General features: G+C 49.9%; 1 protein-coding gene across 11 annotated transcripts in view; it reads left to right on the forward strand.

Moving 5' to 3' along the window:
- Positions 1-22,508, forward strand: part of LOC135899163 (sodium-coupled monocarboxylate transporter 2-like) — an 83,227-nt gene that overhangs the window by 14,662 nt on the left and 46,057 nt on the right. For 6 of the 11 annotated variants that reach the window (XM_065428422.1, XM_065428424.1, XM_065428425.1 and 3 more), the window contains one exon: positions 7,654-7,705. In XM_065428422.1, the coding sequence (XP_065284494.1) occupies positions 7,654-7,705 (52 nt within the window). Of the gene's footprint in view, positions 1-7,653; positions 7,706-8,793; positions 8,952-22,508 lie in introns of those variants that run through there. The other 5 variants (XM_070539574.1, XM_065428421.1, XM_070539577.1 and 2 more) reach the window with 2 other exon arrangements.

Genomic DNA, 22,508 nt, shown 5'->3' on the forward strand with positions numbered 1-22,508 from the left:
AATGTACTTAATTGCGGGAACATTTCTTTTTGTCACCTCATGTTATAACCTCTTCCTAACTGAACAATTTATTGTTGCTGGAGAAGCTCGCGACTGACATTTACAGCTTCCACATTAAATCACCGATGGTGCATAATTTGTTATCATGGCTATGGTATATAAAAGAAGACTGCCAATTCAAAAAAAATGAAATGTGCCGCATGTTTCTGCACAGTTTTTAACTCATCTGCGTGTAGTTACGTCTAGTCAATTCTAGTTACGGTGCGTTCGGTTTGCATGCGTGTAGCCTTGTGTTCTTAACCGGTTTCATGTAAAAATCTTCGTTTTTTATCTCGACATAGAATAAAGCGGCCGCCAGGCGCTGACGCAGGCGTTCTGAAGCATATTCTCATTGCTAGTGGGGCTTATAGCTGCTGTAGAAACGGAGGAAGGGAGGAAGCCTAAAAGCAATGAAGAAGAAACTAGGAATAGGCAAGAGTCAGATTTATGCGTTAAGAGATAAAGCCGGCAATATAATTACTAATATGGATGAGATAGTTCAAGTGGCTGAGGAGTTCTATAGAGCTTTATACAGTACCAGTGGCACCCCCGACGATAATGGAAGATAGAATAGTCTAGAGAAATTTGAAATCCCACAATTAACGTCGGTAGAAGTAGAGAAAGCCTTGGGAGCTATGCAAAGGGGGAAGGCAGCTGGGGAGGATCAGGTAACAGCAGATTTCTTGTAGGATGGTGGGCAGACTGTTCTAGAAGAACTGGTCACCGTGTATACGCAATACCTCATGACGTCTCGTGTACCGGAATCTTGGAAGAACGCTAACATAATCCTAATCCATAAGAAAGGGGACGCCAAAGACTTGAAAAATTATAGACCGATCAGCTTACTGTGCGTTGCCTACAAAGTATTTACTAAGGGTAATCGCAAAGTGAATCAGGAACTCCTTAGACTTCTTTCAACAAAAGGACCACGCAGGATTTCGTATAGGCTACACAAGAATAAACCGCAGTCACACTGTCAATCAGGTGATAGGGAAATGTACCAAATATAACCAAAGCTTATATATAGCTTTCATTGACTACGAGAAAGCGTATGATTCAGTATAAACCTCAGCAGTCACGGAGACATTACGGAACCAGGGTGTAGACGAGCCGTATGTAAAAATACTGAAATATATCTATGGTGGCTCCACAGCCACCGTAGTGCTCCATAAAGAAAGCAACAAAAACACAATAAAGAACGGCATCAGGCAGGGAGATACGATCTCTCCAATGCTATTCACAGCGTGTTTGCAGCAGATATTCAGAGACCTGTATTGGGAAAAATTGGGGATAAGAGTTTATGGCGAATGCCTTAGTAACTTGCGGTTCGCTGATGATATTGCCTTGCTTAGTAACTCAGGGGGCCAACTGCAATGCATGCTCACTGACCTGAAGAGGCGCAGCAGATGGGTGGGTCTAAAAATTAATCTCCAGAAAACTAAAGTAATGTTTAGCAGTCTGGGAAGAGAACAGTAGTTTACGATAGATAGCGAGGCACTGGAAGTGGTAAGAGAATACATCTACTTAAGGCAGCTAGTGACCGCGGATCCGGATTAGGAGACTGAAATAATCAGAAGAATAAGAATGGGCTGGGGTGCGTTTGGCAGGCATTCTCAGAACATGAACTGCATGTTTTCATTATCCCCCAAGAGAAAAGTGTATAACAGCTGTGTCTTACCAATACTCACGTACGGGGCAGAAACCTGGAGGCTTACGAAAAGGGTTCTACTTAAACTGAGGACGACGCAACGAGCTATGGAAAGAAGAATAATGGGTGTAACGTTAATGGATAAGAAAAGAGCAGATTTGGTCAGAGAACAAACGCGAGTTAATGACATCTTAGTTGAAATCAAGAAAAAGAATGGGCATGGGCATGACATGTATTGAGAAGGGAAGATAACCGATGCTCATTAAGGGTTACGGACTGGATTCCAAGGGAAGGGAAGTGTAGCAGGGGGTGGCAGAAAATTTTGTGGGCGGATGAGACTAAGAAGTTTGCAGGGACAACATGGCAACAATTAATACATGACCGGGGTAGTCGGAGAAGTATGGGAGAGGCCTTTGCACTGCAGCCGGCGTAACCAGGCTGATGATTATGATCATGATAGCTCCTGTAGCGGATGTCTGTGCAAATCAATTTCTTATGTTAGTGGTCGTGACGGCATGGGTACAGTTCAATACCGAGGCTGCAGAACGGAAGATCGGTCACACATTGAACTTCAGGCTAAAGCACTCCGGGGTGAGGGAGATCATCTCGGCGTGCTTGAGCGGTAATTGTGTCGCTTGAGCATCAATTACGTTTGTAGCAGAGGTCTTTTAGCCAAAGTTTATCAACTCAATGTCTTTGATGAAGGAAATCAACATGACATAGAAATGTTCTCCTGGTTACTCCTGGCGCTCAGGCGAACTCAGTATACGGTTTACAAATCTGCGGGGGCAGAATCCTTCTCTCTAGGCAGGGAAACAGTTTCGTTGTTTTCTCCGTTAAGTGCGTGCACATCAAGGCGAAGTGTTCCACGTGACATACTGCCAACTTATATTTTATAATGAGGCTCTATATTTTGGATTTCTGGTTCAAATCGGAATACCCTCCGATCTTAGAACTGGCGTGCAGGACGTTTGACTTCACAGAATAACACGAACTATTGAAGTATAATTTTTTTTCCTATTTTTATTCTGTCCAGTATATTCGTCTGCGATTCAATGCCACCATTTCTTTGACGGCATGCGTGATCTACATTTTTCTCACAGTAAGTCAAGGGCAGTAACCAAAGTTTTGTATTTCTATACACGAAAGCCGCGAAACTTGCAAAAATTTCTGGCAAAAGCGGGCACAGTATTCAAAGTCTCTCAATCAATTGGGAAATTAAAAAAACTAGAACTTTCCTCACACCCATGCCATATTCCGCATACTTGTGATTACTTCCATTTACTTCGTTTTGTTTTCCCACTCCCTATCATACCTACCTGTCCACAACCTTCTGTTGATGAAGCATCTCATCAGGGGTTGTATTACATTGCTGAAAATAAATGTGACTTTTCTATCTTCTTTTTTTCGTTTCTTATTAGTATTTTTCACCCTGTAACCATCCGACAACTGCTTAGGAGTGTTGAATTACCTTTGTTTTTTACCCTAATTGCATCTTTTGGTTCCTTTCTTTTCTTTTCTTTGTTTCTTTTTTACCTGAGATGCAGTTTATTGTTTCATTTCGCTACTGCTGCTTTTTCCCTTTTCTTTCTTTTTTTGCTTTTACTGTGATGTATTTCATCTTTTGTATTCGCTACTACTGTTTGCTGCTTTAATTAATTTTTCTGCCCTCATTATCATAGGAGGTGCCGATTAAGTCTCTGACAATCCACAATCCACACAATCCTGTAATTCATTTAATGCCTAAATAAAACAACTCCTGACTCTGACTAGGAGGGCGAGTATTTCAATGGATCCGAAACTACTTCAGGCGAAGATACTTGTTTGTACCTACGGAAGATGGTCCGACTATCGACCACTACACATGCCATGGCGTTCCACAAGGCGGTGTTCTAAGCCCTATTCTTTTCAACCTCGCGCTTCTCGGTCTGGCGAAATCGCAACTTAAAGCAGTGAATCTCACAAACTACGCCGACGTCATTGGCTTCTGGGTACGAGCACTGACTCGCCTGCAGGTTCGTGCAATATTACACAAGGCAGCAACACAGGCATCTGGCTATTTTTGCACACTAGGCCTAACCATCTGGACTGAATGATGTGTGTGAGTCGCTTTTATTCAAATAGCGATGTCCGGTAATCCAGTATGCATTAATGGCCAGCCTATTTCCTACAAGAGAAATAGTCGGTATTTGGTGTGATTGTTGACCGGGACCTCTCCTGGAGCCCTCAGGTTGCCCACTTAACGAAGACGCACACATATATTGCCCACGTCTTCAAATTCATCACCGGCAAAAGATGGGGAGCATCAGTGACCTCCACGCTACAGGTGTACCAAGCACTTTTTCATCGAATTCCTATGCTATAGCCCTCCTGTGCTTTCTAAAACTTACAAGTCAAATCTTTCAGCACTTCAGAGTGTGCATGCATAGTCACTACGCGTTTGCCTCAGCCTTTCACGGAGCGCCTCAACAGCAGGAACGGTTATAATGGCTCGAGACAGTCCGATCACGGCTTCCAATATCACCGACGCGCTTAGGGCGCATAATCACCACGTTTCCCGGGTGCAGTCAAGTTATCCTGCTTGCCTGCCAGAACGACGACCATAGGCCTCATTCCCCAATGTAGTCAGCTTCCATCGTGCCTCCCTACCGTCGAGCTTCACACCCTCAGCACGTTCGCCGTCAGCTTTGTGGTGTTTAAAACAACCTAACGGGCGCTTTTCCGTTCTAGGAATAAGAAAGAAGACTCACCTGCCTACCTTGGCCTTGAAGCGAGCAACTCTGGATGTTTGCATACTTTCTGCTTTGACCGTGTCCACATATTTATGGATGGCTTTTCCCCTCAGACGAGCTCCGCTCAATGTACCATCATGATCAATAAGCATCAGATGCAAGATGTCTTACGTCACAACAACGACCGGTTCAGAGCTTGTTGTCCTCGGAGGCGCCTTTGATTGTATAAACAATCAACCGGCTAATCAGTGCGCAATGTTGTGTGACTCAAACGCGGCCCTACAATGTCTTTTGTCAGCTCTTCGTCGCGGGTCCTGTGAAATACTTGGGTCGGAGATACGAGTTACGCACCATTATATGATGGCGAAAGGACATGACGTTGGTTTTCAGTGGCTGCCGGGTCACTGCGGTATCTTCGGCGATGACCTCGCCGACAAAGCTGCTAGGAAAGCACACGAAGGACCCAACCTTGTTTCTGTACCTTTATCGAGGATTGATGCTGCCCAACAATTAGGCAAGCTAGCGCAGCGTATGTCATTGGAGATGTGGCAAACACCTGGATTCACCCAGCATCGATTGCATTTTCTCAATCCATCTATGCAACTGCGGCTGTTACCTTGGCTTCCTCGAAGTGATGAATCAATACTGCGCCGCTTACGCCGGCACGTCTAATTCACCAATGCATATGCATGCTTCAATGCTGATAGCGCCGAATTCAATGTCTGCGGTCTCAAGGAAACTATAGAACACCTTCTGTGATACTTTCCATCCTTTTAAAATGAAATACATGACGTCTGCACAGCTCTAAATCAGTTGGATGGACAACCAATTCACCTTAAACAAGTTCTTCGGATCATTGCCTCGCATATCGCAGGCACCAAATGGCACAAAAGCACTGCTGAGATTCTTGAAGGCTACCGGATTGAGCTACCGTCTACGATCCGGACTGAGTGACCGTCATTGATGTAGAGCAAATACCTGTTGCTACATCGGTGATGTTGTTACGATACAGCAGGCGCTTAAGAGACATGGCGCGAAGCAAGAAGACGGGAATTTGGGTCTGGCACAAGCTATTTTGCATCTTGGTCTCTGGCTGCGCTGCTCTTGGAAATACATTGTAATCAGCTCGTTTATTTGCGTCTCTCCGCACGTAACATTTTGGTGGAGGAGCTGAACAGCGCATTTTTTTTCTGCTCTTAATCTTTCCCACCCTTTCTCCCTTTCCTCAGTGTAGGGTAGCCAGCCGGGCTCAGTCTATGCTTAACTTACCTGTATTATATTTGTAATTTTTGCCCTCTCTTTCTCTGATGCGGACTTCGCGAACTGGGCATGTGCCAGCCAGTCTGCGCTGGTCTTCAATGAACCTCTTTAATGGCAACTTGGGTCACTGGGAATGCAGCAATAGGTGTGCGGCTGTTCTTCAGTGAACGTGTTTCCGTTAACTTGCGTAACAAGGTGCGTGCCCCTAAAAATGTGCCACTCTACAATGACTACAATATTAAGTGGAAACCATCTCCCGCGGACGGTCGACAGTGATGCGTTTAGCATTGAATCAAAAGATCCCTTAAATTTCACAGATGCTGAGAGGAATTGGTTTGTATAAACCGGCACATTCCTCATAATTCCTTTCTCCTGCGCAACCATTAGAATCCCTACATGACACTCATTCGATACGAAGGCATGAATAAAGCAGCTCTCATCAACAAATGATGGACACATCAGAGTTGCATATTAGGCGTGCACTTCAGGATCCTCTTTCGCGCATCGGGTGGATGGATGGATGGATGGATGGATGGATGGATGGATGGATGGATGGATGGATGGATGGATGGATGGATGGATGGATGGATGGATGGATGATTGTTATGAGCGTCCCTTTTGCAACGGGACGGTGGGTCGCGCCATCAAGCTGCAAGAGCACTGGGCGCCATCTAACGTTGCGCCGCGGAGCCTGCGCCTGGTCTCCGAGATATCTTTTTGTCCCTGTCCCGTTGTCGTTTCTTTTCTCGGTTTATTGTTTCCCCTTAAGCTTTGGGAATGCATGAAATGTCTAATTTCCAACTAACCCAGTTTTTTGCCATGAGTATCAAGGTAACAGGTAGCACAATAGCGGGAGAGAAGAAGGACGAAAAATGTGTGTGCGCGTGCTCAATTGGGAGGCGGCGCTCACCCACCATTCACAAACATGCGCGGGCACTCGATTAAAATTTAGGCATGACAGTTCTCATTTGTGCGAGATATTCGAGGGATGAATTACAAACCTAGTATGTACTGGTACTAATGATTTGCATACCTAAACCATGAGGTCCACTTCTTTCTTATGTCTGAATAGAACTATATACTGTCGGCAAATTTTGGAGTACAATTTCGATCACGACGGTGCAACGAAAAGTTAGACGGTGATCCACAAGTCAACGAACGTTTACGTTTACATAATCTCTGATTTATGGAATGCTCTTTCTGGCTTGTTTATTTAAAAGTGGCCGCAGGTAAAAGCAACTTTACAAACGACGCCCATGCGGCATTCTGCGAACTGGTTGGTATGCTCTACATAACACCTGTCAAGTCGTTTCTTACAGGTAAACTGATTCTTGTTTCTTCGTGTTGTAGCGTATTATGTATATCTTTTCTAACTTATTTTCAGCCGTGAACAGAACGTTGAATGCCTGTGCACTGCCTAACTTCACAATTATATGTGATAAGAGAGCGACTATAAGGCAGTCGGCCCTCCTCTTCTTACCATCAATGCTTTCTGCAACTGCGCGAGAACTGACATGATGTCTGCCAGTGCACTTTGCCTTTTCAAGCATTCTGAAAGAGTGGTCACGGCAGCACGAGGAAAATCTGCTTCTAATATACGCGGAACCTGTATGTGAAAGCTGTTGCTCGTTGTTGTTCGCACGCCATGGTGAGGGCGGACTTAAGGCTTAGTGTGGCGATATCTTTGCCGAGTCTGGTTACGCAAAACAGCGAATGTTTTGGACACCACTGGGCAAATCTTTCGTTGTGAGTGGTATATAACCTGATGAGGATGATGACATCGGGTTCATGCGCAGGCTTACTTCAATTCTTTCTTTATTTGGTAGAATATGTTTATCATTTCTGATTCTGTCCATCCTCCTACAGCAGCTAAAGGTAGTCAGCTGTTCCTTAAACACAATTTCCCTAACTTCCCTCCCCTTTTAGTCTTCCTCTTTCGCCCAATAATATCTTCTTGCTCCTTTCTTTATACAGTCAATCGTCGGCGCCTCTTCTGTGTTTGCTGCATCGCTGGCGCTTGTTACAGGTAAGCCCCACAGACAAGTTAATATTCATTGTGCTAGATAATATTTTCGGTTGACTTGATTACCAAAAGCCGGCGACAAAAATTTGTTCGGTGCTCGTGGTTCATTCACATGACGGTTCTCGCTACAGTGTTCAACGTGCCCCTTATTGGGTGCATCGTGTTCATAGGGATGTCGGGCACGTTATACACTGCACTGGTAAGTCATTTCTCTGACACCGGTCCATGTAATCCGGAATTTTATGCTTGAGAGCTGTTAGGTTGCTCGTGCCACGTAGAACTTATCACATTATCCTGACCATGTTTCCCATCTAAATAATGTGAACTTTTTTTAGCTGTGGTGGTTAACAAAAGCAAGCAACGCAATTTCAAGAGATTTCGGCATATTCGGAAGAAAATGTCGCAGTTTCGCACGACATTCGAAGTATCCATTGCGATAGCAAATTACTGGACAGCTATATGAAGTAAGGATAGTAGTTTTATCGCCCGTGTAGACTTATAAGCATGTGCATACTAACTAAATTATCAAGCATGGTATCAGGCGCGCAAAGGGTAAATGAGAACACATCACACTCGATGACCGCGGACATTCGCTGTCAAAAACTCATGTAAGGAAGCGCGACAGCAGCGGCGACTGAAGTGACCTTCGTGCTGTCTATCACTTCCATGCAAACTGAGCGGCGAGAACACAGCACACATGTAGATGCGAGGCGCCTGCACATCGCTTTCAAGATAGCGCAAGTGTGAGAGTGCAAAGTACGCATTGCTGCGGGAGTAAAACGCCACCCTATTCTCTCCCCTTCCCCCAGGGCCGTTCGTGCGACGCAAGACGTCGCGTTTCTTTTCCGCTTTCTTCCCTTTCAGGCGCCAGGTTGAGCCGCGATCGTCGGCTGCCCTGTCGCGCTTTCACTCTGACATACAGCATGCAGCGCGCGGCAACGGTCTTTCGCCCTTCGACTACTTTATACGGAACATCATGGTGACGCCGATGTCAAAAATACGCCTTTTTCTTTCCCCTCTCCCCTGCCCCAGTGTAGGACAACACCGGGTGCAACCTGCAGGTTAACTTACTTTCTTATCTCTTCCCCTAGGGAGGACTTCGTGGTGTTGTGTGGACGGATTGTTTGCAGTTCTTTCTCATTCTGATCGCTCCCGCTGCTGTCGTCACCAAAATAACACTGGATTCTTTGTCGCCAAACTCACCGATCAAGCCACTGAGCCATTTGGACATCGGAAAGTATATAGGAAAGTAAGTGAAAGATATGAATGGCCGCGGTAATTTCAAATGGATGGATGGATGGATGCGAAACTTTAATAAGGTCCTGAGGCACGCGACTCAGCGCGCTGCGGGCCGTTCCCACGTTGGGACAGTCAGGCCTTGCCCGACCGCCGCATCGTGGGCCCTCTGGACAGCCCATAGTTGCACCCCGGCATCAGGGCTCTTGATAGCGGAGAGCCATTTGTCTTCATTGATTTCTTCTGTGCCTCGTAACGAGGGGCAACGCCAGAGCATATGATCTAGGCTAGCGATGTCATTGCAATGCCTGCAAGAACTAGTGGCATAGGTGTCGGGATAAACTTGTGGAATAAAGCCGGGCTGGGATATGAGCCTGTTTGCAGTAATCTGAAGGTGAATGCCTGCGCTCTATTTAACTTCTTGTGTGGAAGGGGAAACTCTCTCCTGCCGAGATGAAAGTGCTGCGCAATTTCGTTATATGTGGTCGGTTGATCTCTATTCTCCACCGCTGCGGGCCGGCGTTGGAGTTCTCCATGGTCGCGGAAAGTGAGACCTCGCGCCTTGGAGTGGGCCAGCTCGTTGAGGTTTGTGGGGCCTCCCGTGATGGATCCCATGTGAGCGGGGAACCACGTGAGAGTGTGGGTGGTGATGCTTTTGCCGTCGAGGATGCGACAGGCTTCCTTACACACGGCGCCGACGCTGAAGGCGCGGATGGCTGCCCTGGAGTCGCTGAAGATATTGGCATGTCCGTCATCCAGGAGGGCCAAGGCAATGGCCACTTGCTCCGCCGCACGCGACGACGTGCTTCATACCGAAGCCGCGTTAACGGTCGAGCCCCTGTGGTTGATTGACACCACCGTGAAATTGTCGCTGTTATGCGATTATGAAGGTTATGCGATTATGCGATATGTTATGCGATTATGAAGGTATATTTACACTATTGACACGTGTACTTACTTATCGGGTGACCGCGTCTAACAAATGTTATCGCTCAGCGCAGGACGCGTCTGCATGTATCGGAAGTTTCTGGAACGTTAGCCATGGTTCTATCTGCTGTCTGTTCTCATCGAAACTTGTGTAATCTGATTGCATGTATGCGCGACGCGAATGGTGTAGAACTTTCTGAAAGACGCACGGGCAACAGCGATTACTCTGAAACGTTCGATGGCTCGTGAATAAGAGCTGACGCGCTTGACCCGCTGATCAGATTTTCAACGATCGCCGACTGTGTTCGCCGTTGTCGGTGTGCTTGTGTGTAGCCCATTTTTGAGGGTACAGGTTCGCCTAATAAAACACTAGTTTCGCCATTCACAGTTTTGCTGCTTTCTTTACCGTCACTACCACGGGACACTATATGTAATCGCGTTGACTCTTGACCAAGGGAGCAAGACACGGCTAGGGAGGCGCATATCGGCAAACGCGATGTCGTACGCACTGTCTTCACATATTCACTACTACATGAAGCCGAGGAAATCATAAGGGCAGTTAACTGTTTACTTTAAGTATGGAAATTGTAACGGATGTGAAAGTGTACACAAAAAAGACACTCAACGTTTTAACTAAATTAGGAAGCACGGTGTCACGCGCGAACAGGCAAACATGAACACATCTCGCTCGATGAGCGCGGAAACTCGCTGTCGACATTCTCGAGGAAAGAATCGCGGCAGCAGCAAACGAATAGACTTTCATGAGTCCCTCGCTTCAACGCAAACGAACCGTCGAAAGCGCAGCGCATACGACGCTACCGGTACCATTCGCGCTCTGCGAACATCGCAGACCACTATGAAGATGAGGCCCGTGTGAGTGCGCACTTTGGCCACGTCGCAGACTGCTTTCAAGACACGCGAGTGCCGGCAACGCGTCCCTACGGCGTCTGCCATTCGCGTGCCCTACGCCGTAGTAGACGCCGCGGTTGACTCCAGTGTGTACGGAGTGGCGGGTGAGGATGACGTTGAGGCACCCAAGCAGCCACCAGAGCAGAACGCCCTTCCTCCTTCGCCTGAACCCCCGCCTCCCCCTTCCTACCTGGTGCGGCCGACAGGATAGGGCACACTTTCGGACCACGTTCCTCGCTTGCGCACGCGAAATTGAACCGCGTTCGGTGGTGTACCCTCGCACGCTTTCACTCGCACATACAGTATACGGCGTGCGGCGACCGTTTTATCGCCCTTCGACTTTATACGGAACCTGATGGCAATGATGACGCCGACGACAGAAATTCGCCTGGAATGTCCATATAATTGTTGTATAAGGAAACCGGAACCACAACTTTCGCACTATGAGTGCGACGCTCTACCATTTGAACTACTGAGGCAGCCGTTCTCTCTTGCACATTTTCCTTTAATTAGATGGTTTTACGTCCCAAAACCGCTTTCTGATTATAAGATACGCCGTAGTGCGGAACTCCGGAAATTTGGACCACCTAAGGTTTTTTAACGTGCACCTAAGTCGAAGTACACGGGTGGTTTCGCATTTCGCCCCGATTGAAATGCAGCCGCCGTGGTCGGGATTCTAGCGCGCGTCCACGTGCTTAGCAGCCCAATACAATAGCAACCGCGGCGGGTTTCCAGGGTTTTTGAATATTTGTGTATGTGTGTTAAGGCGCATATATAGTCTGACGTAACGTGAGCGCGCGCACACACAGGCTAAAGCAGGTTGGCGAGAACAGCGTCTATAGTTCGACGCACTGGCACAGGCAACGTAACCGTACGCGGTCAGCACACTCCGCCGTGCGCGATGTCGAGATCAGTCTCGCGTCGTCTACGTGTTGGTCGCGCCAACTGCGGTGACCCACAATGCATTGCGCGAAGAAAGAAAATGTCGCAGTTTCGCCGGAAAGGCGAAGCATCAATTGCGGTAGCAAATTAGCAGATAGCTATACGAAGTAAGGATATGAGTTTTATCGGTCATGTAAACTTCTAAAGATACGCTTAATAACTGAATTAACAAGCATGGTATGAGCGCGCACAGGCAAACATGAACGCATCACACTCGATGACCGCGAATACTCGCTGTTAAAACGCTGGGGTGAGCAAGCGTGGAATCGTAAGCGAATGAAGTGACCTTAGTGCTGTCTATCGCTTCAACGCAAACTGAGCGGCAAGAACACAGCACACACAAAGAGATAAGCCCTGTGCAGATCGGTTCCAAATTACGGCACGCGTAGCGCTTGCGGCCGCGCAACGTGCGTGGTTGCTGACGTAGTTGATACCACCCCACTTCCCTCCATTGCTGCCTCCCCGCTTTCCTCCCTTTCAAGCGCGAGATTCAGCAGCGATCGTCAGTTCCCATTGAGCCCAGTCGCAAAATGCGTATTTGCTGCCGGAGCACAAATACCCCCCCCCCCCCGCTCTCCCTCCCTCCCTGCCATCCCCCCGGCCCTTTCGTGAGACGGAAGACAGCGTGTTTGCTTTCCGCTTACCTCCCTTGCGCGCGCCATATTGAGCCGGGATTGTCGGCTGCTATGGGGGAAGCAAAATACGGAGGAGTGCCCCCACTTACTCGGTGCGCTAAGAGAAAAGGGGGGAGGAAATCACGTGGTATTTCCTATTTTTCCCTTTCTTTTCTTCCTTTTGCTGTAGCAGCCACGTTCTCGGGTCACAATGGAGGCTTTGTTATCGTTATTTGCGCCATGGGGGGAAGGAGAAAACTAGGATGGAGCGTCACGTGATAACCTTGAAACCTAGTCATAAATGCAGAGGAATGAGATGATGGGAAGTATGCCCTCACGTGATAGGCAAGCGGTAGATTGAGTAGGTTCGCTTTTGTTGTGTCTGCTGAGGGCGTTTTGGAATATACGCACATAGTAGGTGTAGCAAACGCTCGCCGAGGTTGACTGAAGGAATTCGAGTCTATGAAGCAATCTAGTTCCTATTGTGTCATTCAGGTAAAGCACCGAATCATCAGGCGACTCTCCGGTTAAACAAGCAGCAGACAGGCACCAAGGATGCAATGAATGAAGGCGTCGGCCACTTAACCGGCATTGTGCCCATCAACCCGCGAGGAACACCTCAAGGACGACAGTTCGCGTTTTGGGGCAATCTCCGGGTTTCGCGGAAACCTTTCGCCCTGCAAACGTACGAAAGCAATCAAGCCACCCTTTCGACGGCGATTCCTCGCGTTTGGGTCGTCTTCTGGGAAAAAAATGATCTCTTTCGGCCCTGCAAACATGTGCAGGCGATCTGGCGAGCGTCCGGGGTCGCAGCGCCTGCTTTCCCGCGTGAAAAATTCATCCCATCTTGTGCCCAACGGTCCAGCGACGTACTGGCGAGCCAGGCACCCCGACAATATTTACGGCTGTGTTGGGCCACTGTTACGGCACACCATCCCAGTCGGCGCTGTCGTTCTGCTCAATGCCTCCTGCCTCTCAAATGTACCGGCAAGAACTCAATAGGCACGTCTCAAAGCGTGACGACGTCAAAGAATTCAATCTTACAAAATAGTGCACATAAATCTCAAGGAAAGGCGGCAACTTCGGCGTTTAGAGTGCAGGTTGATGATATTTATTTATTTTAGAAAGAAGGACGCACATCAAAACCTTTTACTAAGCAAACACGCGACAAATAACTATCCCAGGAAACGTCTCACCTCGTCCTATATAGGTGCGAGACAGCGGAACCAAAACTGACAAGAAAATACACACCGGAATTTACGGTACACAACAGCTGATTTGACGAAACACTAGACCTTACCCGGGCATACTCTGGACGGGTTTCGAAGTGAGAGCCCTAACTGAGGTGGTAAGCGCAAGTGACGCTTTGAAAGTTATGCGGACGACGAAGCGCCTCTTGGCGGAGTGCTGTTTTTCTACCTCTGGCAATTTCTCTGAAATCTCCAGTGTATCTAACAGTCGGCGTGCCTAGTTCAGTGGCTATGGAATTGGATCGTCCAGGGCGTCTGCTGGAACCGGTGGCGTCCGCGACGGCCGCCCCCGGGAAACGGATCGGGCTACACACTGACATCGACAGCGAAGGCACCCATGTCTACTCACTCAGCAGCGACGACCCTTCTGATGACGACGACTTCGAACTTGCGCGGAACCGTAAAGCGAAGAGAAGGAACACTAGGACCTCTTCGTCCTCCAGTGCACAAACCGTGGGCCCACGCGGAGGCCCCCCTCCCCCCCACCCTCCCACTAACACAATATTGTTTATGCCTGTGATACCCAACGGTAACATAAAACGGCTTAATATACAATCTGTCTCGATTCAGCTGGAGACCGTGGTGCCCAAATAAATCACGGACTTTATAGTGAACACCCGCAAAAATGTGCTGGTGGTTGGCGTACTGCATGCGGGTGCTCTTAGCGCCCGACGCAAGGTAACAGATCACGATGGCATGCCGGTACGCTATGACATCCCGCTGGGCTTTATCATCATCACCGGTGTCATATACAACGTAGACTTGGTGACCCTCAGCAATGACTTGCCGATTCTGGTTAAAGCAGCAAGTGACCGTGACGTCATTTTTGATGTCTTGTGCCTGGGCAATTCACGTTGCGTCAAGAGAGAGAGAGAGACAAAAGGGAAGGAATGACAAGGAGGTTAGCCAGTGTAAATACAGGCTCGCTGCCCTGTACTGGGGAAAGGGGTAAAGGGAATAAAAGGAGAAAGAACAGAGAAAAAAAGCAAGAAAAATGCACACAGTAACGCAATGTTACGCGCAACAATAGTCAAAGGCGGTCGCACAATTCACATGTCCTTAAAAACTTGAGCAAAGCCCTTAAGGCCCTGAGTGCCGAAACCCGTCTGGACCAGAGACGTTGCGTCAAGATTGTGTTCAAGGGCAACTGCTTGCCGTCGCACGTTAAGGTAGGCCACTTTCGCCATCCATTCCGAAGCCTCTGTAGTGGCACAACTGCATGAAGCTAGGACCCGTGAGCAGCAGCTGTGAGAATAAAACAGTGTGCCCCCGCTGCGCTGAGCCACACGCTACGGATAAATGAGCAGCCGCTATCATGAAATGTCCACACTGCCCCGGATCTCATGAGGCTTCATCAAAAGAATGCCCAAAGTTTAAGAAAGAAATCGCTATCTTAAAAGAAATGGCAAAAGATAATTCTCGTCGAGAAGCCGCCGCTAAAATCAGGAAGCGACGGTCCCGTCGCCGACGTTCTTGAAGGAAAGCTGCGTCGGTGACGCGTGTCCCACGTCCACTGTCACCTCCTCCACTGCCACACATGCCACGCACACTAGAAGGGTCTACAAAGGACAAGCGCAAGGGCACTGAGAAGAATATAGACAGCCAAGCCTGGCCTGCGTTGCCAAAACGGCAACCACCAGCAGAATCCCTGCACGCCGACGGACGTAGTGTACCCTGAGCATCTCCTGCGGGTGAATAGGCCGAACAGGATCGGCAAGTGGTTGTGATGTTGCGATCGCTGATGAATACGGCTCACATGCTACTGAAGAAGCTGCAGACACCGACAGCTCAAAGCGCATTGCAAATACTGGACGCACTAAATGCAGTACTTGCAAGCCTAACATAAGCGGCATGGCTCGCACAAACCTTTCTTTTCTCACTGTAGTTAGAAGTGCGACTATTTTTCAATGGAATGCCAGAGGCTTCAAGTCCCGCATCTCGGATTCGCGCCAATTTGTCTTAAGAATCGGTTTGCTATACTTGTTATTTGCGATCCGAACGTATCAACAACTTACACATTATCCTGTTACGAAGCTTTTGCTTTTTCCACATGTGAGGAACCAAGCAACGTTCTCATTTACATCCGCACGGACTTGACCTATGTTTCGCATACTGTTCAGGCTCATGGCTACAACCAATACGTATGCCTCTGCATCAGAAAGAACAAAGTGTCTTTCACTCTCATTGGTTGTTACATCTCCCCATCAAGGCAGTTTGACTGTGAAAGACTGAAATATATATTCAAGGAAACTGATGGCAGCTGGGTCATCACTGGTTGCTTCAATGCGCATCACTTGTTTTGGGGAACCACCAAGATCAACTCAAAGGGGAGCAATGTTGTGTCGCTTGCCTCTGATAGTGACCTCTGCCTCACCAGCGATGGTAGCCCGACCTACCTGCGGGGTCCTGGGTATAGCAGCTGCCTCGACTTGACCTTAGTATCGCGGAGCTTCACGTCACATGTTAAATGGTTTCGCGACATCGAGGCTCACGGGAGTGATCACATTCCCACCTGCCTAAGGAATAATAGACTCACTCGGTCTTTCTGTCGTGGTGTCTTGAAGAGCATTGACTGGACAATGTTAACGTCGCTTATGGAAGAAGCGTGTCGGGGAGATTGCGCCGGTCCCGTCGACGACACCATTGCAGAAGCAATGAAAGCTGCTAAGTGTTTATTATCGCCGTCGTCAAACCGAACGGATTTCGACATTGAACTTGAGAGACTTCGCGCGATTCGACGGCGTGCAGAGCGACGACACAGACGCACTAAACCAATTTATGATCTCAAAGACGCACGATGCATTCAGAAGAAAAATCAGCGTCCCATAGACGAACTAGAGAGTGAGCGATGGAAGACATTTTGTGAATCAGTGGAACCTAGCAAGCCACTTTCTCATGGCTTGAGGACAGTTCGTGGTCTTCGTTCTACCCCGCAAGAATGACGCCTATTCGCAGCTTTGACACTCCATTTTGGCCGAACTGAGCTTGGTGTGGCGGAGGAATTCTGTGCGGGAGCCGCTGGAGAGCCTGTCAAACAACAATATTGACGTAAGTGACCTCCCTGCGACTCGGGTACCAGAAACAAACTTCACCGCACTCCGCAATGCCGGCACGCCTAAGGACGAACGCCTACTACACGCGCTAAGATGCCCTCTCCGTAGTGCCTAGGTAGAGTCATATATTGGAGGAACAAAAGCCCCCAGATTTTCTCTCTCGCACCCGCTCTTATTCGCGCTTGCGCACAGACGGCTGGCGATCTCTGAAATGAACGTCTCCTGGGAGGGGCGGCTTCAGGGGTGGTGGTGGTAGAAACATTTATTGCCAATGATGTGAATGGTGGGGGCGAAGCCCCCTACATGGCACTTGAGTGCTCCCTTACTATGAGGGGGCACCCTTACAAAGCAAAGGAGAGTCCTTGAAGCGCAATCCTTCTTATTGCACTGGAGATGATCCGGCACTGGTCTTGAGCGGAAGTGCAGGTCAGAAGAGTCTCCCAGTAAGACACCGCCACGGCAGGTGATGGGGGATGAGGGAAGGTGGGGCACGTGAGGAGGGTGTGCAGGAAGTCTCCTGGTTTGTCGCAAAGTTTGCATGTTGAGGGGAATTGGTCTGGGTATCTGGCATGTAGTAGTATGGGGTATGGAGCAGTCCGAGTTTGTAGTCGACGCCAGTGTGCGGCCTGCTCTATGGTGAGGGATGGGGCTGGGGGTGTGTATTCCCTTCGTTTGTCCCGGTAGTACGAGAGAATATCACGGAAGGAGAGCAGGCACTCCCCGGCCCGTAGAGGGGGCTCGGCTCCCACTGCCCGGAATGTGAGACCTCGGGTGAAGGAGTGAGCCTCCTCGTTGCCGGGGAGGCCAGCATGTGCTGGCGTCCAGATTAGCGTTATGCGGCGCCGGGGCTGCCAGGAGCGTAGTAAGCGCGCAGCGGTGCGGGATATGTAGCCATTGGCATAGTTGAGAATGGCGGATTTGGAGTCAGTGATAATTTTGGTGGCAGATGAAGAGATGAGAGCAAGCGCGATGGCTCCCTCTTCTGCCTCTGTGGTGGAATTGGTGATGATTGAAATGGAGGTTAGAAGCTTTGCTCGATTGTCGGCTACCGCCAGGGCCATACGGGAGCCTGACGTATATTCCGCTGCGTCCACGTAGACCACCTCATGGTCCTCGCCATACTCTTTGTGGAGGGCCCGAGCCCTTGCCCTTCGGCGGTTCCCGTCTCGCTCAGGGTTCATGTTCTTGGGGACAGGGAGTATGTTGAGGTTAGAGCGGAGGATAGGAGAAAGGGGGACGCTCTCGGTAGGGTGTGTAATAGGGGTTAGGTTTAATTGGGATAACAGAGTGCGGCCAGGCTCTGAGTTAGACAGACGGGATATTTGTGCCGTAAAGGTGGCTTCTCTGAGTTCCTCAAAGGTGTTGTGGACACCGGGTTTGAGGAGTCGGTCATTGGATGTGCTGGGAGGAAGGCGTAGAGCTGCTTTCGTGCAACTCCGTAGGAGCGCGTTTACTCGATCTCTCTCCTTCTGTCGAAGGGGTAGGTAAGGAAGAGCATATGCGGTGCGGCTTATTATGTAAGCCTGGGTGAGGCGAAGCGTGTTTTCCTCGCGTAAGCCAGCCCGGCGGTTCGCTATGCGGCGAATCAGTCGGGTGGTCTGTTGAGCGTGTGTTTGGAGAGTTTTTATGACTTCTCCGTGCGCGCCATGAGAGTGGATAACTAGCCCTAGCACTCGGATTTTTGATACTAGTGGGATGGGGTGAGTACCTAGCGTAAGGGTGATGGGAGGAACGACTGAATCGTGTTGCTTGTGGCGGTATAGAAAGAGCTCCGATTTTGAGGGGGAGCAGGTCAGGCCACGCTCTCGTACATACGTGTCGATGGTGGTTAGTGCCAATTGTAGGTGTTGTTCTATTTCGGCGTTACTGCCTCGGTTTGTCCAGACAGTGATGTCGTCGGCGTAGAGGCTAAAATGGATGTCGGGGATTTTAGCTAGTTGTTGAGGTAGGTGAAGGAGTGCTATATTGAATAATATAGGGGAAAGGACGGCTCCCTGGGGCGTACCTCGTGCCCCGATTGTGATACCTGGGAGGCTGTGGTCACCGAAAGTAAGCGTGGCTGTGCGGTGGCTGAGGAAGTCTCGGATGTAGTTGTACATCCTGGCTCCGACTCCGAAGGTTGTAAGGTTTTGTAGGATAGCTGAGTGTGTAACGTTGTCAAATGCCTTAGTAAGATCTACACCTAGAATAGCTTTGGTGTCGTTGGTTTGAGAGTCTAGAATGTGATGTTTTAGCTGTAGGAAGACGTCCTGTGTGGAAAGTCCAGGACGAAATCCAAACATGCAGGTGGGCATCAGATCATTGCTTTCTAGGTAACGGCAGAGCCTGGTCTGGAGTACGTGTTCCATCAATTTGCCCACCGAAGATGTCAAAGAGATGGGTCTGAGGTTAGAGGTGAGCAGAGGTTTCCCGGGTTTAGGTATGAAGACGACTTTGGCCTCTTTCCATTGCGATGGGAGGGTGCCCTTTTGCCAGCACCCGTTAAAGTATTCGGTAAGGGCCGTAATGGATTCGGCGTCGAGATTCCGGAGTGCCTTGTTATGTACCCCGTCCGGACCGGGGGTTGAGCACGTGTTAAGTCTCTGTAGTTCAGCCTGAACTTCTGCTTCTGTAATGGGTTGGTCGATGAAGTCGTTAGGGGGGCCTGCATAGTCGGGGTGTGTTAAAGGAGGGTGTGTGGGGAAGTACAGATTTCGAAGTTCTTGAAGGAGTTCCAATGGAGGTGTATCGGAAGTATGTATGAGTTTGGTGAGGTTGTGTCTTTGTGTAGTCTTAGACTGTGTGGAGTCTATTAAGTGTCTAAAGAGGTTCCAGGTCTGAGGTAAACTCATATTGCCATCTAGCTTGTTGCATAGTGATTCCCAGTTTTGTCGTGAAAGAGTCGCTGCGTGTGTCTCTATCTCTTTATTGAGACGGGCGAGGCGGCGTCTAAGTGTCCGGTTCCAACGCTGCCTTTGCCAGCGTCGTTCTAGGCTTGCTTTAGCTTCCCATAAATGTAGAAGGTGGGAGTCAACTGTGTCGCTGGGGTAGTCCTCCCATAGGGGACGAGTTACGAGTCGGACATCACTTTGTAGTTGTTTGGACCATTCGGTGATGTCCTTAATGGGGGCGGAGGTGCGGGCTGCTCTACATGATCGGAAAGAGTCCCACTTCGTGAAAGTGGAGCCTCTGGGAGGTCTGCGGGGTAGTTGAATGTTTAAGAGAATTTCGATGATGCAATGGTCACTACCCAAATTCTCTTGTGTGTTGCACCATGTGGCGTGAGGGAGGCGATGTGCGAACGTAAGGTCTGGCGTAGTGTCTCTACAGACGCTGGTTCCCGTGCGTGTAGGAGAGGTAGGGTCGGTGAGTAGAGAGAGACCGGCTTGTTGCGCTGCTAACCACACACGACGGCCTTTCGGTGTGTCATGTGGGTAACCCCAAGCCGTATGCGGGGCATTAAAGTCTCCTGCAACGAGTAAGGGGCACTTGTTTGCTATGCGCTTCGCAAGTGTAAAGAGGCGTTCGAAGTTGCTTTGTAGGCACTTTGGGTGGCTATATACATTTAGGATGAAGAGACTGTTCGCTCGAGCGTGTTGCGGCACAAGCTCAATTAGAAGGTGATCAATGTCTTGAATCGGTAGGGTATGGGAGATGGTGGTGATTGAGCGACTAACTAGAAATGCTACCCGGGAGGGTAGGGGAGATGTGGGCAAAATAGGAGTATAGCCAGGGAGGGTAAGTGGGTTGGAGGGTTCCTGCAGGGCAAGGATGTCGGGCCCCGTTGCGCAGGACAGCAGTTGGTGGACCACATGACGCTTCTGGTGAAAGCCCCGGCAGTTCCACTGCCAGAGTGTAAGATTACGGTTTGGAGCTGCCATCATGAGAATCGATAGCAGGGGAAGGAATAACGGGGGGGTGGGAGTCGTGAGCTATGACAGGCATAGGGTTGTCGTTTCCCTCCGTTGCTTTAGCCTTCTTGCGTCTATTTGGGGTGGGGTCCCGCTTGGGGAGGGCGGTTGAGTAAGAATTGAGCTGGGACTCAAGATCGCTACATCGGTCAGAGAAGCCTTGGGTTAGCACGTCTAATCGTTGGTTAAAAGAAGTATTATCTTGCGTTAAGTGGATTACCGCGTTTTTGAGCGTTGCACATTCCTGGTTGATGTGAGTAATAGCGGCCTGCAATTTTGCCTCAAAGCGAGCAGCGAAGGACTCAAGCAGGGTTGGAATGTCGTCTCGTGAGGTAGCGGTGGGGGGAGTGGGTGCTGTGCATGCAGTTGAATTTGCGGAGGGTTCGGTGTCAGCTTCCATTGCTAGCAAATCAGAAGAGGAAGTAGGGTTGGAGTGACTGGGTAAGGTATGGGCGGTGGGTGGGTTGGGGGTGGGAGGCTGGTATGCGGCAGGAGCGGGAGCAGGTGGAATGGGAGATCCAGAGGCAAGAGCACTTATCTGGGTTTCCAGTTTGGCGATATGTTGATGAAGGGCGGCGGCTTCTTTCCGGGCTGCTGTAGCTTCTGCTTTGGCCGCCGCTGCCTCCTCCTGGGATTTTGCAAGGGCGTGTTGCAGATTGGGAGTCGCCGTCATGGATGGCATGTGCTTGTGGGAAGAGAGGGGAGTGTCCCAGGCTTGCTTCAACGGCGCTGTCCAGGCTTGCTTGTGTTGATTGGGCGACAACTGGGGAAAATTGTCCCCGGATGTGATCAGTTCTTGATGCCGCGTTTGCGGGTGGCTCGGCTGTTTCCGTGTCTGGTGAAGGTTTCGTCCCTTGCAGGATCCCGTGCCGGTAAGGTGAGGGCCCTCGCACAGAATGCAATTAGGCGTGCAAGGAGGTTCTTGTTGCGGATGTTGTATCCCACAGCGGGGGCAGAGATTGGTCTTGGGGCTTGGGCATACGTCATGGCGGTGACCCGGTTGTCTGCAATTTGTGCAGGCTTCCGGACTGCCGCGGTATTGGGTGCAGCGGTGGATGGCTCCCATGTATTTGATGGAGTTCGGGACTGCGCTTGCGTCGAAGGTGATTAGGATGGAGTGCGTCTTTCCCATGCGTCGGGCTGCTAATATGGTGTGCTCTGGATTTCTTCTGACCAGGTCTTGGTAGAGTTGCATTGGGGTCTCGTCGTCATAGGCGTTTGCAATGACTCCTCTGGTAGCCCCCGGTGGGGGTGCCACGTAAGCTGCGCACGGGTAGGTTCGGTCTCCAATGGTGAGGGAGGTCAGCGTCTTCAGAGTCTCGGCAGTTGGGAAATGTGTTGTTGCCATGGTGAAAGTATTGTTGGTGGGGTGGATGCGAAGGCAGAAGTCGTCCGGTAGAGTGATTTGGAGCTGGGTCTGCACTGCCTTACAGAGTCGAGGTGTTGGGATGTCAAGGAGTCGCACTTCACCTCGCGGGCGAACGACCACTCTAATAGCGTTGGGTGGGAGTGGCGGCAGTTGCTTGCTGCGTTGCACTGTGAGGCGAGCCTCCTTGGTTGCAGGTGGTAGGCGGGCCGGCGTCTTGCCGCTGCTAGTTGCGGCTGCTGCGTCGGGTGCCGCGTTCCTGGCGTTCGGGTTTGCTGCCTCGGAGGTAGCGTTGTCTGAGCGTTGAGGTGGTTTCGGCGAATTAGCCGGTCGGGAGGCATAGGCTTTATATATAACTGGTGTCCAATAGTCTGACTGGAGCTCTTGTGCGGTTACGGTGTGTCCTTCAACCGTTACTTCCATGTTAACGGCTGGCGTCGCAGGCGAGTCTGAGTGAGGCTTAGCTCGACGGCTGAGCGTCTCTCCGGAGCTGGGGAGCCGGAGTCCGGCACCTCGGGAGGCCCGGGCGGGGGGCGACGAGCAAAGCTCGCGCCTCGGGAGGCCCGGGCAGGGGGCGACGGGCAAGGTACACGTCGGATAGGTTCGGAGTGCGCGCCGA

The sequence above is a fragment of the Dermacentor albipictus genome, chromosome 5 (assembly GCF_038994185.2).
Source record: "Dermacentor albipictus isolate Rhodes 1998 colony chromosome 5, USDA_Dalb.pri_finalv2, whole genome shotgun sequence".
NCBI lineage: Eukaryota > Metazoa > Arthropoda > Arachnida > Ixodida > Ixodidae > Dermacentor > Dermacentor albipictus.